At 35.5% G+C, this 18,745-nt stretch overlaps 1 protein-coding gene across 1 annotated transcript in view; it reads right to left on the bottom strand.

The window, feature by feature from the left end:
• LOC127648727 (sodium- and chloride-dependent glycine transporter 1-like) overlaps positions 1 to 18,745 on the bottom strand; it is an 86,388-nt gene that overhangs the window by 62,874 nt on the left and 4,769 nt on the right. Inside the window, exon 2 of the mRNA XM_052133454.1 lies at positions 3,655 to 3,921. Coding sequence (XP_051989414.1) covers positions 3,655 to 3,684 — 30 coding nt within the window. The 5' untranslated portion in view covers positions 3,685 to 3,921. The remainder of the gene's footprint in view (positions 1 to 3,654; positions 3,922 to 18,745) is intronic.

Raw genomic sequence — 18,745 nt, 5'->3', positions numbered from 1 at the left:
CAGAAAGTAGACCCTAGTGCCAAAGTGATGTGAGGTAAAGCATGCACAGCAATGGCACAGCATCCTGGGGGACTTTCTAAAGGATCCAAAAAATATTTCTGCGTAATTTCCACTTCACAGAGAGCAGCACATATTAACAACCCTTGGGAAAGATTGGAGAGCTGCCAGCGGGACCAGAGAAAAAGCGAGTAGATCAAAAGTTCATCCCCGTTAACAGTGCCTCTGCTACTGCTTCTTATTGTCAGACACCTCAAGCTTGAATCCTTCTCATGTCATTTTACTCTGTTCTAATCATGTTTTGGGTTACTGCAGCTCTCACAGCTCTGTTTTGGGTTACTGCAGGTTTCGCCTATCTCACAGTCTCTACTGTCACCGTGGCACTGTCAATATTAAGGTGACAATGAGCTTAACACGGTTGGTATCTCATTAAAGCTCAGAAGAAGATAAAGAGACAAAGAGGACTTAAAACTATTCAAAGCTTTGGCACAAGCTTGCATGCTTTTATGCCATTTGACAGTATGCACATCCATCTGTTCCATTACTTTTAACCCATGAATGCGGTTCCGGGTCAATTTGACCTGTTGAACATTTTAACTCAGATTAACATTAACTTACATTTTTTGGTCAGAAACATCATGACATTCTCTATAAAGGAGGTAGTCTGGATATGACAAAGTTAGAATTATTAATTTCATGTATATATAAAGGATGCTATAAAAATATTTACAAAGAAGTTGTTACAGGTCAATTTGACCTGGTTCATATATTGACTTACGAGAAAGCTTTAATATACCAGAAATATTGTATTTTAAAATTGTAATGCAGTGTCAAAACAAACATTATGTTTTGACACTGCAATAGCCCCTGAACCTAGAACTGGTTGAAAACATTAGAAACCAATATCATTACAATATATTGACCATGATGGGAACAAATGTGTGTATTTGTTTGTGTGTGTTGTGTGTGTGGGGCGGGGGGTTGACAAACACATATCCAAAACTTAACCCACCCATCCATACACACGTGCACACAGATGCTTAGTCATTTTTAGCTCAATGAAAAAAAAACAATGGGAGTCAGTGGAAACAAATGTGGAAAATGGGAATGTGTGTGTGTGTGTGTGTGTGTGTGTCAAGCAAAAGCTGACCCACACCTAACCGCCCATTATATATATATATATATATATATATATACACAGACACAGACACACACACACACTCAATCACTCACTAATGCACACTCTACAAAATCATATTCCAATGAAAATTTAGAGCATTTACTTATTGCATTAGTCAATTTTACATTTGTAAATTATTGAAAGGTTAGTTATTGGTGATAATAATTAGTTGTTGGGAAATGTGCAAAATGTGACTGCTGAACTGCGCTTTAACAAGCCGGGTCAAATTGACCCGCTATGTGCTACAGCGTTACTTGAATGCTAATGGCATGAATGGGTTAAGGACTTGCTCTCACTGGCCATATATAGCTAAAATATTTATAGTTTTAAGCAAAACTATTTCTGTCCAATGAGGTGCTACTCTCCCAATCAGGACAATTTGTCAAGAGAAGAGTGTTGAGTAAACAAAAGTGCCTGTTGAAACCTTCCTTCCTCTCTGGCCCAACCTCTGCCATGCAATGTACCACACAGTGTGTTTTTTAAAACAGACAGTCGTAAACATCAAAACACACATCTCTTATATAAGGCTGGCATAATGTACTGTATATATCAAAAAAAAAAAAAAACTGTGGAATAAAAGGAAGAAATTTAACAAAGTTAAACTTAATAAAATAAAACAAAATAAAATATTTTGTAAACCAGAAGTCTGAATTTTACCATAAATGTGATGGAAACATGAAATTATATACAGTATGAATTCCATCCGTTCCATTTTCCAAGTTGCCCATTCAAAGAAATATATACATGTTTGCACATACACTAACTACTGAACACAGTACAAGGCTACAAGTGCAGGATGCAGTACAACAAGTGCAAGTTCAAGAACAGGACAGTTGTTTTGAACAAGGAGGGACCCACAATGGCTTTATGTTTGAAACAAGAGGCATACCCATTACAACCATTAGAACCAATCACGTGAGGGGAGGAAAAGGGTGGAGATGGACGTCAGAGGTTTATTTGCTATAGGACCCCTGCAACAGGTTTCGCCTAAGGTTTCATCAGCTTTACAAAAACATTTCAACATATTCTAGATATAGACTTTCATATCCAATCCACAAGCATTTTTGTTTTCTTGAAATGTATTTGGGATCAAATTTTGGTGGGATAAATGTAAATAGCACTAGAACACATGGAATATTCTAATTTTCTATTTCAAAAAGGCCCCAAATAAATGACCAACATAGTTTCTGTAATAAACCTCATTTAACGTTGTATCTATTTAATCAGGTGTCATGGCTTTTAAGAAAGAAAACACTGATATATGGAGAGGCAGTTTAAGCAGTAAAACACTATGTCTGTAGAGTGGGTTGTTACAGCATGGCTCAGAACCAGAAACTTGCTATCAACTTCAAGTCACAAAAGAGACTACTGCATCACTCTCCCCAAACAAAGACAAACAGTGCAGCCAAGCACCTGCTCCACACAAACCCCTGACACTTCACACAATACATCACCCTGAATGAAATCTAAATCTGATTTATTTAGTACCTGTAAAAATAACAATTAATACATTCATTTATTACATTCATTGAATTAATTGTACTTATTTACATGCCAATTCCCCTTTAAAAACAATATCAACAAGCGTCACATATATCCCAAAGCACAAGTCTTGCTTTATGGTCTTGCACCACTTTCAATTCTCCCAGCACGCAACTGCAAACATCCCATCAAACACTTTCGATCAGTTCACTCTGCCAGATGTTTGTATCCACAGTATAGCGATGGTTAACAAACATAGCCGTCAGGGCTCAGAAACACTGCATTTGAGCCTCTCAATTTCTCACTCAGTAGACAGGTTTAAATTCCTTTTTAATCATCTTAATTATTATAATTCATTAATGAAGCAGTGGATTATAGCTCAGTTTCACAACATGAAATAGTGTACTAATGTGTGGTTAAATAGAATGGCAAGGAAATGTAGGAATTCTTTTTAATTATACCACATTCACTGTTAAAATGATCCAAGTTTTTTTATATTCTCTTAATCGTTAGTGACAGATCTTTTTATGCTTTCAGGACATTTTGTACAAATGTCTTTTGAAAGTCTTTATCATTAAAGCTTAGCAGAAAGACCCTATAAGGAGGTTTAAGCTTTAATCTATAATAACTTTTTCGTGAAACTCTTAAAAGAACTTCTAACGGACACAAACCAAACAGCTTAGTCTAAAAACTCTTAACAAAAAAATACATTCTTTTTTCTAAACTTTGAGAGGACAATGCTAATTAATCCATAAAAAACTGTGGCCTGATCCACAATGATTTGACCTGCTTAGGTTTGACAACTGTTTGAGTGGCTTGTGGCTATTTTCAATTGGACTACTCATAAAAAACTTGCCAGCTCACATGTAAATCAGAAATACATATAATAAAAGATCAAAATAAATATACACATAAAATATGGTTAATCTAAAAATGGGGGGTTAATGAAACAACTCTACAAACAACTCAACCAAGTGAAAATCAGAGTTACTCACCAATATGCCAGAAAATTGTTTTTCCTCCATGCTCTTGATGTTGTCGTCGGTGTGGGTCCTCTTTCCGGAAGGATGCCCGTCTTGGCTGCAGTGTGTCGGTGATCTCTGGGACTCGTCTTGTATTGCTGGAGTATGTGTCTCAGGCGCACACTGCTTCTCTCTCAATCTTTTTTTCTCTCCCTCTGCTACTTGCTGGTTTGCAATGTTGGGCTGAGGTGGCGTCTCTGCTTTGTGCTAATTCTGCGTTAATCCTGGAACTTTTCTACACTGTGAAAGGAACATGTGACAGCAAGAAGGAGGGTGGATGAGGGTAAAAAAGCAACTATTAGCTCCCAAGTGTGTTGTTCTCTCTTTAAATCAATAATTTCATAACAGCTGATAAGCACTAGTAACATTGACCATGTGAGTGTACTGAAGATGAAGATAAATAACTACCAAAACAAAGGGCTACAGTGCCGACAGGTACAGAACATACACTTGTGTTATGACGCTGCTCATACAACATCTAGTAAACTATAATGATATGCCAAATTAATCTATAGGCTCTTGTATTTCTGTGTCAGGGACCACTCACTTTAAATGCATTTTTTTTTCTCAATAAAATGATTTATTCATTCAATTGAAGCAATATTCCTAACATCTACAAGTCAAACATGATAGGAACATGAGGGTGAGGAAATTATGACAAAAAAAAAATATCCTTTAATGTTTAGAGGCTACACTTTTAAGTTGGTATGATTTTAAGAAGAATTTCTGAGCTCTGTAGGTCGATACAATGCAAGTGAAAGGTGACCAGACCTTTTAAGCTCCAAAAATCAACTGAAGGCAGCGTAAAATAATCCATACAACTCCAATGGTTAAATCCATTTCTTCAGAAGCAATATGGTATAGGTGTGGGTGAGATCAATATTTAAGTTCTTTTTTACTATAAATCTTCAGAATGTGAAAGTTTTTCTCACCCACAATTATTATATCGCTTCTGAAGATATGGGCTGTTTCTCAGTGTGCATTCTTACGTATTCGTCGACTCATTCTGACGTCTTCATACACTGCCGAAGTTCAATTCCAATCCTCAAGAATGCAAGTACAGAGAATGCATAAAATTACCCAGATGTGTTGTTGATAATGCCAAATATCAAAGATGCATTGGTTGGTAACTTCTGGGCAAGAACCCGAAACTATGGTGGCAGACGAATTACATTTATCGTTGTGTAATATCATATCAGTGGTTTTACCTCAAGAGATTCCCGCTGTAAACTCGTGAAAGTCTGACAGCTCGTGAGAGTCGTCATACTCCATCAACATTTGTTGTTTTGCTGGGCATTATTTTAATATAATAAAAACATGGAGGAAACAGGTGTTTGCAGACTTTATTATTTTAACGAGTAGTCCTGCAAAACCTCACTGGTGTAATACTGCCAGAAGTTCTCAAACTGGCTTCAAATGTGCTGTGATGGTTAGTTGCAGTAAGATCGTAGCACATCACAAAGTTCGCAATAGATGCGTTCTACGTCCTCTTGACCTTCCGAGATCATTTTTCCAAGGTGGCTTGGCAAGACTGGTCTTCATAAGAATGCAAGTCTATTCTCAGCATTCTTTGCATTGGGAAACAGCCAAAGATTTAACCGCTGGAGTGGTATGGATTACTTTTATGCTGCCTTTATGTGATTTTAGGTGCTTCAAAAAGGTCTGGTCACCACTAAATTGCATTGTAAGGAAATACAGAGCTGACATATTCTTCTAAAATGTTTCATTTGTGTTCTGCAGAAGAAAGAATGGAATGGCATGAGGGAAAGTAAATGGTGAGAGAATTTTCATTTTTGTGTGAACTATCCCTTTAACAAACTCGTAATGGCCAACTTCACACTCAAAGACATACTGTCAGTTTAAGGCAGGGCCAAGACTCAAGTAGCACAACACCAACTGGAGCCTCTTAAATCGCTCTCAAGTTGTATTAGTGACCTACTCATCCTGACACGAGCCAACACTGCAGATTGCACATCCTGATTCAAAGTGATCGCTTTCCCAGACAGTCCATCTGAAATTAATAGCATACCTCAACCTTGATTTATACCACGTCCATGGCCAAGTGAACTTTCACTCATATTTAGGGCAAGTGAAATTTTCAAGTCATATATTGATGGAATAGTCATGGCAATTATAAATAATGATATGACCTTAGTGCTGATCAATCGGTTTATTCTGAATGTCATGAGAAACGTACAACAATACTGACAACCTCTTCTCAGATCATGTGTACTGTTGTAAAGTTGTTGCTCAGCTACAACTCTGTCAATACAAATATCAAATCACTGGGGGCATTTCGGACAAGAGAACAACAATTTAATCACATGCACAAAAATGTCCCTGAATTGGCCCCAGGTCAAGGGTAAAGCATATATACGCTAAGAGTCAAAGCCCCACTAGCCTCCACAAAAGGATGTTTTTATTTATTAAAAGCTGCAAGATAAGACATGAGATAAGCAGTACAAACTCTCTGAACCATTAATCCACCCAAACTCTCCCTTATCAGTATTTTGTCTTGCACCACACATTTGCTGAATGAGTAAGGGGCTACAGTATCTATGAAAAAATACAAGACCCTCTGACTTTACTGTCAAACTTGTAACCACTAAGCACTTCAGTAGCAGAAGCAGAAGTTTTGTAGACATGTATGTGAACATTTTTAATTATAGCCCAATAATAATAAATTATAAAAATAATTATTCCCCTAAAAGCTGTTTGCATGTAGTTTCTGATGCCTTTTCCTTAAAGTTCATAAAATTAAATACTTTGATATTAGAGAAAGAAATTTGGAAATAGAAAGTGTCTATTCTGAAATCACTGCTTTGTGTGTGTGTGTGTATATATATATATATATATATATACAAATTTGTAACTAAATTTGTAAAATTGTATGGGTCATAAACGGCATATATATATATATATATATATATATATATATATATATATATATATATATATATATATATATATATGCCGTTTATGACCCATACAATTTTACAAATTTGTTTTGTGCTGTCAGCTACCAGCGAAAACCATAAAGACAAACAAACGTGTCATCAATTAACGCGAATCAAAGGCTGGATTTTATTTAGGTGGCACCATGTAGCCTATTAGTTGAATAAATCGTTCATTCGAATTATTAAATTAAAACATATCAGTTGTAAGATGTGACTACATACCACTGTGTGACTTGAGAGCGAGACCCCGCATACAAGTTGAATCTTTGCGTGGCTCGTGCAGCTGGAGGTATTGGGTCATATGACGACAGGAAGCTGCCGTCGCCACCCGCTACAGCCCGAGAGAGTTGCAACCCGATTCAGTGCCATTGAAGACAACATTATGCAAGGTATTGAATACCCGCAATGGTCGCAAAAATGCCTCTCCTGCAGAGGGCGCTCTGGGGCTGGAAAAGCGCAATTTTCTACTCGGCCTCATTAGAATCTCAAGATGCTTGTCGACATTATGAAGACATTTCCCTTTAAATATGTTAGTTTAAATCAGGAATCATCACTGTGGAAGGAGAATAATAATGGCAGAATTTAGTGGTGTGGGTTTATAAACGATCACACAACCACAGGATGTAGGGTACATCAGAATAATATACAAATGTAGGATCACTTTTGGCATCAGCAGATCATCATCCACTTTTGGCTGTGTGTTGCAATGGAGAAACGATAATAAAACCTGCTTCTTTGCCGAGTGTGTCTTCATGTAAACCTCCATTCATAAGTTTCTGCATAATCTCTGATGATACCTTTATTTATTTCCAAAGTCGATATTTCATAAGCCATGCTGAATGCGTGGACTGCGTGTCAGTTTAGGCTACTGACCAGAAAGGACGGAATTACTCGTATTTTTTTTTAAACTACGCTGAGTCGAGCTGCTTTTTTCCAGTAGCTTTTAGCTCTCTTTATTCTGTCTGCTTGTTGTAAAGGTTTGTGGTAGCCGTGACAGACGGAGCTGAGGAATGTCTTTCCCGGCGTCTTATCTCTAATTAGTAGTTCACACAGTCGTCTGCCTGCCACAGTGTGCGATAAAACGATGGCAAAGTGTGATAAACTCTAAACTACATGCGCTCCAAAAACCTATGTGTTTATGAAAATAATTATAATAAAATGACATACTGCCAGCTTGCAGTATAAAGCAGCATAAGTTTTACACCAGAAGAGATACCCTTTCAAGGTTATTAATGGCCGCGCCCTTACGTTGAGAAATAAGGTAGGTAGGACCCTTTTGCCTTTACGTGTGTCAAGTTGAAATGCATGTATACCAATTACGATAAAACAGACTTTTGAGGTATGTCTCTCAATCATCATTACATTCTATTCATGCCCACCAAAAAAATAGGCCCCTAACTAAAAATGTGAAAATACAGAAATATAATTACTGTAATATATAGGCCTATTTAAATCATGAATTACAAGCAATACTAATCCTATAAGATCATTTTAATAGACTTATCAAAAAAAGTGTTTTGTGTGCAAAAACAAAAACATGATCATTTTTTTTTTATACATAGAATTAATAATAATAATAATAATAATAAATATATATATATATATTAGATTTGCTGACTTGTAATGTTATACATTTATATAGACCAGGAGGTTGTCATGGTTGGTATTTGCCATCTCCGAAAATCCCAGTGAGTCCTCTTAAGATGCACCAAGATTTACTACTGTGGCAAGTTTAAACAAAGAGAAACTTAAACGACAAAAGTTCTTTATAAAAATTAATTTCTAGGTCTCAGTAGGATAATGACCTTTAATACCTGATGTACCAAATATTTATTTATTTATATTTATATATATATATATATATATATATATATATATATATCACACACACATAATTATATACAGCTCCATTTAAAAATATATAATTTTTTGACTTTTATATGTCTATAGGGTTAAGGTTGTGCTATAAAACAAAATAGTTTATTATATCATTAATTGTTAACTGCTAGTTTGCCCTAGATAAAAAAAAAAAAAAAAAACTTTGGCTTATGGTTGGGAAAAATAAGATATTTAATATCCACACACAAATGTTTGTTAAAAAAATAATAATAATAAATATATATATATATATATATATATATATTTTTTTTTTACCTCAAAATATTGACAAAATTGAACCTAAAAATTTAAATAGAATACCATATCTAAGAATTCCACGTTTGTATTATGAAAAAATGCATTGTATCTTAGCGGTTCGAATGTGACCTGCATGATTTAATATAGTGGATGTTGGAAAATAATTGGTATTAATTTATACCAATACTACTACTAGGTTAACATTAGGTGTATGGAACAGGGCTTTGCACCGGTATCCCCAAACCCATGCATAGATAGGAGCCTATTTGTTTAATTCATCAATATTTAAAGTGTTTGAATAAATTAAAATATTTTATAATGTATGATTGCCTCTTTAAATATTTGCACATTTACACATGTATATCACATGCTTTTTTTTTTTTTTGTATGCACAATTTATAAGTATTTACATTGAGTTTACATGGATATGTATTCAAATTCACTCACTTGCTGAACTGCTGTCAGTAATCTTAAAGAGACAGTGTCTTTTTAGCACTTGTTCCATCAATGTAAATAGTACAAATCGTGCATGTAAACAATATACAAGAAATGAAACAGATATATGCAACATAATATATGCAAATTCAAGACATCATATTTATGACAGAATACATGGAATTCATACATTATTAAAAAGCTAAAATGTGACAAATCTATATGCAAATGTGAAAAATGCATGAAAAATATAAAATTTCTAAAATTTATATTTTGTAATGTACCAAGTTAGAATGTATCCTTTAATTAGCAGTAGGGCTGCATGATTTGGACAAAAAGTCATATTGCGATTATTTTGAGAAATATTGCGATTGCGATTTGAACTGCGATTATGATGTTATGTTTTCCACATGTTCAACTGCAAAAAGGCTACTGGGGTTTTCTCACTTGAGCCCTCTCAACCACAAACAAATAAATATATAAACAGTGAAACAAAGTCTTCTTCATATCCAAATGTTACCATCCACCATGTACCTTTTTTTGTCCATTTTGTGACAGGATCTCAGCCCACTAATCATCATCATTAGTTTTTGAAACACAGTCAACTTGAATATTTGGGATGCTCCGATCAGGACTTTAACATCCGATACCGATCTCCAATTTTATTTTCATCTCATCAATCGATGCTGATCATTTAAATTTTTATCAGCAGCTCTGTCAAAACTGGTTACATATAAGCGTTCTGCTCAATGTCACTGTTAACTAAATTTGCCTGTTGGTAAAACCATAGTTGTTGCTTTTTCTGTCAAAAATAATGTTGGTTGATTGAATAATACAGAATACACAAAATATAATTTTAAAATATAAATGATACTCTTTATTCTAGGCCTTAACTAGTAGGCTTATACAAACTATTCTTTACTGTATATAAGATGGTCCTAAAGAATGAGGCTTAATGTCAAACTGAAGTTGAACTGATAACCCTTTGGTGTAATTACATTTAAAGTGAAAATTTTGGTTAGTTTGTCACCATTTCATTTAATTATTTTTATTCATTATTTTATTATATTTAATTTAGCAATGCATTATAGTAACTCAATATTTGATATAGATTTATTATATGTATGTTCCTTTTAATTTTGTTGGATGTTGGTAATATTGGTTCCGTTTTCACTTGTTTCCGGGGGGAATATAATAAGTGCGACACGCACTCTCGTGAGGGAAACAAATGACAGGAGAATGAAGAGATGTTTCTGGACTCTACAGGTGTTACTGTTAATGCTGTTTGCTCAGCAATCATTTAATTAAGATGTTTGAATTATACCCCATCCTGTATACCTGTGCCTTGCGGAGACTAAGATGCTGCTATATATATAATATTAAAATACGCTTCACGCAGGATGCGCCAGTTTATTGTAAATAAAGCAGCGCACTTAAGCAAACGGAGCCGAACTCAGAGCACTTCTGTTACTCTAAGCATGAGAGGGAGTTGTTGAGCACAGAACCGCTCTGAAAACACTGTAATAATGCTCTAACTATATGTAGCCTGGACAGAGCAGCGCAAATAAACTTTGAAGCGAGCAGACTATTTATTTAATTAAATCGCAGCCTTAGCAATTGGATTTTATTTTGCTTAATTATGCAGCCCTAATTAGCAGCAAAACTAAGAGATGCAAGCAAAATGGACATTATAACTAAAGTATACCTGAAATATAATGGATTATAATCATTCATAATAACCAATATTAATTATAATGTTAAATGATATAGTCTTTGGTACTCATCTTTGGTTTTGTGTTGATGAAGGGGTACTTCACAGATGGTGCTGTGGGGTACTTACGGCTACATGTTTAGAGTCCAGAAGAATATTTGCAGGACTGAGTGCTTTAGATTGATGGATTGAACGGAATTGAACATTTGCAATAACGTTGTTGTTATCTTAATGAATATAGACAGAGTAGAGTAAACTGAGAAATGCAGCATTTGTACTCGTACACATAAGGTAAAGTTCACTGTAATGGGAGGCATTGCAATGTTTAGAAGCTGCTTTGTGTTATCTCTGGGGTGGAGCTGAGAAGCAGCAGCATATTGTATCATGTTGCCACAGATGCTCAGTTATAATCACGCCTATCCAGACCAAAAGGAGAAACAATACATTGGCATAAACCTTTAAATAAAATTAGCTACAAGTAATTGCCTTTGTGTACACACAGACTGTTTATTGTAATACTGTTACTCAGATTAGTTAGTGATGTTTTGCTTTTGCTTGATTTGGGAATAGCCATTTTGCTTTTGACAGTAGCTTGGTGTGTCTGAGTGTGGCATTCACCATAAAAATAAAAGAAACAATTTTGGAATTTTACATCCAGTTGAGCTACAGTTGGTTGGTATATTTTTCTAAATATTGTGTTGACATACTGACAGCACTGGTTTTTGTACCACACACTTTTATATGTAAAAATAAAATCTTATTTTTTCCCCAACCACTTAAGCTATAATATGAAGATATTGTTTTGTAATGTTGGACAAACATGCAATTATAACAATAGTATGATAAAACTATTTTGTTCAACAGCACCATTCATACTAAGAATAAACCCTGACAAACTCTGCCATATGAAATAAGTCAGAAAAATGTTAATAAAATGTTTTATTTAGCCGTTTTTGTGGTCGGTATCCTCCCGAGACCTAGCAATTAATTTTTATATAGGTCTTTAAGTTTCTCTTTGCTCAAACTTACAATAGTAGTAAACTTGGTGTATCTATAGAGGATTCACTGGGATTTTCAGAGACCAAATATTTTATTGTGCGTTTTTGCACTCTAAACGCGTACTGTTGAAAAAAAGAGAAATTGTATTTATTTTTCTTTGCTGGGTCTTTAAGAGGTTATAGTAAGATTATGACATCATAATAGATTGCAATGTAGAACAAGGAGATCATCTTTACAATGGCAGAACATCCGCACATATACAGAGCATCCGCAAAGTATTCACACCGCTTCACTTTTTCCACATTTTGTTATGTTACAGCCTTTTTCCAAAATGTATTAAATTCATTATTTTCCTAAAAATTCTACAAACAATACCCCATAATGACAACATGAAAGAAGTTTGTTTGAAATCTTTGCAAATTTATTAAAAAGAAAAAAAATCACATGTACCATTTTGGAATAAGGCTGTAACATAACAAAATGTGGAAAAAGGTGAAGCGCTGTGAATATTTTCTGGATGCACTATACCTGTAAAAAATTCTGTACATTGAAATATCAGTTCACATTTAAAAAAAATATCAGTATATTCAAAAGCTGAAAGAAACGGCAAAAGGGTCTTATCCACCTTATTTCTCAGTGACCTCTTCCGGTATAAGCCACTATCTACCTTTTGAAGTGATACAAAAATACTAAATAATGCTACTTTATATCAGGGACTAAAAACAATTCAAGGAATGAAAAGAGAAACTGAAAACAAACTAAATTTTTTGCAGAACTTAACCGAAAAACCAGAACAAAGTAATTTGCAATAGTTCCGGTGTGAAAATTTTATTTTGAAATGCTGGTAACTGCTTATAACCAGTCACTTTAGTTCCAATATAGTTTTTTCATTAAACCAAAGGCCAAAGGGTTTATCACAGTAACCACTTCATGATGCCAGAAAAAATGCAACATGTGCTTTGGTCCTGAAAGAAACTGCTGCATCACACATTTCTTTGCCTAATTGTCCATTATGTATGTCGCATTCTGTGAATGAAGACCTTTTTAACAAATATATTCCTCAGTTGTTTCCAAGTCTTCACTGAATTATTGTCAAATAGGATGCAATAATACAGATTTGCTGCTGCTGGGTTTTTGACTCAGAAGCAACTTTTAATAAAAATTATACTTAATTAAATGTATTTATGTTATTATTTCTATGCTGATGAATCCACCACACCAGAAATAATTTAATTGTTTTTTTCCTCTTATTTTGGTGGGGCAAGTGACTTATTTTGAGCTTATTTTTCAAGACCAGGTTGCTTGTTTCACTTGTGAGTTCTGGCAACACTGCAATTTGTATTTCACTCAACCCTTAACACAGAGTACGGTGTTATTAACTGTTCTTTTATTTAGTTCTAACTGGTAACCTTTTGTAAAGGATGCTACGGAACTTTTGAACCAGAATGAAAAACATTATTTTTAGTCTGTGTTTTATATTGTTGGCTGCTAATATATGTACTGTATGTCATCATATTATTATAACTATTGATTATTTTCATAAACATATTGGTTGGATGCATATAGTTTTACAGTTCATCACAATTTGCAAACTGTTGCACAGGCAGACGACAAAGTAGAGGATGACTATTAATGAATGAGAGGTACTGAGAAGGACAGTCCACAGCTTCGTCTCTAGTCAGAAAACATTCTCTCTTATCTGAATAGTAAATAGACACACAGATCAACATTCAGCATGGCTTATGAAATATTGACTTTGGAAATAAAAGCATCACCAGAGATTATGTAGGTAGGTACATACATTCATTCATTGAGCACTTTATTAGAGCCACCTGCAATTTTCTAATCAGCCAATTTTGTGGCAACAGTGCAATGCATAAAATCAGTCAGATACAGGTTAGGAGCTTCAGTTAATGAGCCCTGCCCACAAAGTTCACCACAGACAGACTGTGACATATTAGAACTGCTCCAAGATTCAGCACCCAAGGACGAATTTCTGGAAAACATCCAGGGAAACCAGGACAGCATATTACAGCCCCTCTCACCAGACACGTTATCCCTCTCTCCAGCATCTCCACATCTGTGTTTCTCAGAGAAAATGGAAGAACTGGTGTATGCTGGAACCAAACTATCCCACTCTTTTGCTGCAAGCCCCCAGATATCAAGCAAAAAACGTCAGGCCCCTCAAGCACCTGCGGGCCCAGCTCGCCCTCCCCCTCCTCCTGTGAGAGCTCTTCGACCTCTGCCACAACGCCAGGGCTCACACCCTCCTCCATCTGCTCGAGGTGAACCAAAAACAACTTATACCAGCTCTCAGTGATATGTGTTGGGTCCCTGCTATGATAACAGTAACTTTCTCAAATGTTTACAAAACAAGCGGGAACCCAGTGTGCCTGTATCAATCTCTATTGCTGTTCGATTACATCATAGAAAGTCTAAGGCCTTCAAAAGCCGTACAGCAAACCCATCTAATCTGGTGCCTACACGCCAAACTAAGATTGCTGTGGGGACAAAAACTGTTAAGTTAGCACTTTTAAACATCCGCTCACTTAAAAATAAATCACTTCTAGTCAATGACTTAATTATCACATACAACCTGGATTTTATGTTTCTAAATGAAACTTGGCTAGAAGACAGCTGTAGTGCAACAGTCCTTAATGAAACATCCCCTCCTAACTTTACTTATTTGAGTGTCTGCAGAGAAGGTAGACGAGGTGGGGGTTTAGCTGCTCTTTTTAAAGATGTCTATCAATGTAAGCAAATATCATTTGGGAATTACCCGTCTTTCGAATATCTGGGTAGTGTGTTAAAAGGTGCTCCACGCATTTTACTTATCATTATTTACAGGCCTCCAAAATACTCTCCAGCCTTCGCTGAGGACTTTACAGAACTGTTATCAACAATTACCTCAGAGTTTGACTGTTTTGCCATTGCTGGAGACTTTAACATTCACATAGATAATGCAGAAAACAATATGACAAAAGAAATCATAACTGTTTTAAAAACTTTTGATCTGACTCAGCATGTACATGGACCCACACGCAATCATGGACACACTCTAGATTTACTTATCAGTAAGGGTCTAAACATTTCATCAATTGTTATTAAGGATGTAGCACTGTCTGATCATTTCTGTGTTTTCTTTGATATATTGATCTCTCCTGCCATTGAAGCTAGATCTGTGTCTGTCAAGAAGAGATGCTTAAATGAGAACACTAGTGTACTATTTATGAAGGCTATATCTTTAACACCAAGTATATCTGCTGACTCTGTTGATTTTCTCCTTGATTCTTTTAACTCAAAAGTTAAAAGTGTAATTGATGATATTGCTCCTGTGAAAGTCTGGAAGAAGAGTGGCAGACAAAAAGCGCCTTGGAGAAACTCAACAGCAGTGCAAAATATGAAAAGACAATGCAGAAAAGCAGAGCGCATGTGGCGGAAGACAAAACTTGTAGTCCACTATAACATCTACAATGACAGCATCCATGCTTTTAATATGGAACTAGGCAAAGCTAGACAGACTTTCTTCTCGAATATTATAAACAGCAACTTAAACAACACACGCACTCTTTTTGTGACTGTAGAGAGACTGACAAACCCCCCAAGCCAGATTCCCAGTGAATTGCTCTCAGACAGCAAGTGCAATGAGTTTGCTTCTTTCTTCTCTGAAAAAATCAATAATATCAGAAAGGTGATCAGCACATCCTTGAGTTGTGCTGGGGTCAGACAAATCAAACCACAACCTGAGAAAGTAGTTACTATGTCTGATTTCAAAGAAATTGATGGAAAATTTGGAAGAAACCGTACAGCACCTTAAAACATCAACCTGCGCCCTTGATGCACTTCCCACATCTTTTTCAAAAGTGTGTTCAACTGTTTAGAAGCAGATCTCCTAGAAGTGATAAACTCTTCACTTCTCTCTGGGAGTTTTCCAAACTCCCTGAAAACTGCAGTTGTCAAGCCCCTCTTGAAAAAGAGCAATCTGGATAAGACCATATTAAGCAACTATAGACCGATCTCAAATCTTCCTTTCATAGGCAAGATCATTGAAAAAGTTGTCTTCAATCAGCTGAACAAATTCTTGAACTCAAATGGATACTTTGACAATTTTCAATCTGTTTCCGATCGCATCACAGCACAGAGACAGCTCATAAAGATAATAAACGATATTCGCTTAAATACTGATACAGGCAAATTATCAGTACTGGTACTACTCGACCTCAGTGCTGCATTTGACACTGTTGATCACAACATACTTCTTGACAGGCTGGAAAACTGGGTGGGGCTTTCTGGGATGGTCCTAAAATGGTTCAGGTCATACTTAGAAGGGAGAGGTTATTATGTGAGTATAGGAGACCATAAGTCTGAGTGGACGTCCATGACATGCGGAGTCCTTCAAGGCTCAATTCTTGCGCCACTCCTGTTCAACCTGTATATGCTTCCAATGAGCCAAATAATGAGAAAGAACCAAATTGCTTACCACAGCTATGCAGACGACACACAGATCTACTTAGCCCTATCACCTAACGATTACAGCCCCATTGACTCCCTGTGCCAATGCATTGATGAAGTTAACAGTTGGATGTGCCAAAACTTTCTTCAGTTAAACAAAGACAAAACTGAAGTCATTGTGTTTGGAAACAAAGATGATGTTCTCAAGGTGAATGCATACCTTGACGCTAGGGGTCAAACAACTAAAAATCAAGTCAGGAATCTTGGTGTGTCTCTACAGTCAGACCTTAGTTTCAGTAGTCATGTCAAAGCAATAACTAAATCAGCATACTATCATCTGAAAAATATTGCAAGAATTAGATGCTTTGTTTCCATTCAAGACCTAGAGAAACTTGTGCATGCTTTCATCACCAGCAGGGTGGATTATTGTAACGGACTCCTCACTGGCCTTCCCAAAAAGACCATAAGACAGTTGCAGCTCATACAGAACGCTGCTGCCAGGATTCTGAGCAGAACCAGAAAATATGAACATATCACACCAGTCCTCATGTCTTTACACTGGCTCCCAGTTACATTTAGGATTGATTTTAAAGTATTATTACTGGTATATAAATCACTCAATGGGCTAGGACCTCAATATATTGCAGATATGCTCACTGAATATAAACCCAACAGATCACTCAGATCATTAGGATCACATCAGCTAGAAATACCAAGGGTTCACTCTAAGCAAGGAGAGTCTGCTTTTAGCTTTTATGCCAGCCGCAGCTGGAACCAGCTTCCAGAAGAGATCAGATGTGCTCCTACAGTAGTCACATTCAAATCCAGACTCAAAACACATCTGTTTAGCTGTGCATTTACTGAATGAGCACTGTGCCACTGTGTGTCCGACTGTTTGTACTTTATTTTATTTTATTCTAAACTGTTTCAATTATTCTTATTTTTTATTCTTATTTTAATCTCTTCTATGTAAAGCACTTTGAATTACCATCGTGTATGAAATGTGCTATATAAATAAACTTGCCTTGCCTTGCCTAATGTTCACATCAACCATCAGTGTCAGTGAAATCACTGAGATTACATTTTTCCCCATTCTGATAGTTGATGTGAAAATTAACTGAAGGACCTGACCAGAATCTGATTGATTTTATGAATTGCAATGCTGCCACACAATTGGCTGATTAGAAAACTGCATGAATAAGGTGTACAGGTGTTCCTAATAAAGTGGTCAGTGAGTGTATGAATGGAGGTTTACATGGAGACATGTAATGTTTTTGGTTACAATTAACTTTAATTCATTATTGAGTACATAAAAAAATCCATGTTCAAAACCATGTCCTTGTCTTACCCTGATTCACTTAAGTAAGCCTAATAAAAAAATATATATTTTGAGGGGAATTTGAACTGTCAAGTCGGATTTGGCGTGAAATCGCTGGCATTTGTCATTCGTCCATGCATGTTTACGTCTTATCCGCTTGGATATGTTTTCTGGTGGTTGTTGAAGCTTATATGGCTTGTCATGCATTAATGAATCAAACGTTACTTATGTGTACTGATCGCATGTGTTTATACGTTTCGGGGGTTGGGGGGTTCAATGAATTTATTGTGACATGTTTACAAACATGTTTATTCATGACTCCTGAGTATTTTATAACATTGCTGCAGTTTTAAAAATTCCCTAATTGTGTGACTAAATATTTGACCATTTTTTTATTTTACCTCAATTCTTTTAGCAGAATTTTTGTATTTTATTAAAAAAAAAACAATTTGCCTGATGAAGACCTAATGGTCTAAACGTTGCAAGTAAGTGTAAGCCAATAAATTATTTTTGGAGCAATAAATCTGTGTATGGACACTTGCCATTTTGTCCTTTTAGCAGATGTTTAAACAGACCTAAAAAGCCACTATAGGTACATGGTGGATCCCCAGGAATATATGCTCATCTCAAGTTTTCTATAATGTAACGATTTCATAGAACAGTAATGTTTATTAATTTGTTTAGAGTGTTCCCATCTCTGTGTTGTAACTTTACTTCTTAATAAATTATTAAATATGTATTATTGTAATTCTTATATAACATATTTCTGCATCATATTTTCATGTTGAATAAAGTATTATATCATTAATACATATTCGTTTTGCATTTAAATAGTCTTATATTGTTTGCAGTGCATAGACCTACTATTGTAGTATTACAGTTCACTTGCATTGTTCACAAAGGCTGCAGATTGTAATATAAATAGTGTCTTCAATTGGACTCATATCAGCCATTTCACAAGTTTCATCTCTTAATATGATATGTGTAATATAATACAAACATTAATGTGTATTGCATAGTGAATAAAATGCTTAAATAATCATATTAAAATATAAG

The sequence above is a fragment of the Xyrauchen texanus genome, chromosome 9 (assembly GCF_025860055.1).
Source record: "Xyrauchen texanus isolate HMW12.3.18 chromosome 9, RBS_HiC_50CHRs, whole genome shotgun sequence".
Taxonomy (NCBI): Eukaryota; Metazoa; Chordata; class Actinopteri; order Cypriniformes; family Catostomidae; genus Xyrauchen; species Xyrauchen texanus.
This window is presented reverse-complemented; position numbering and strand designations above follow the sequence as displayed.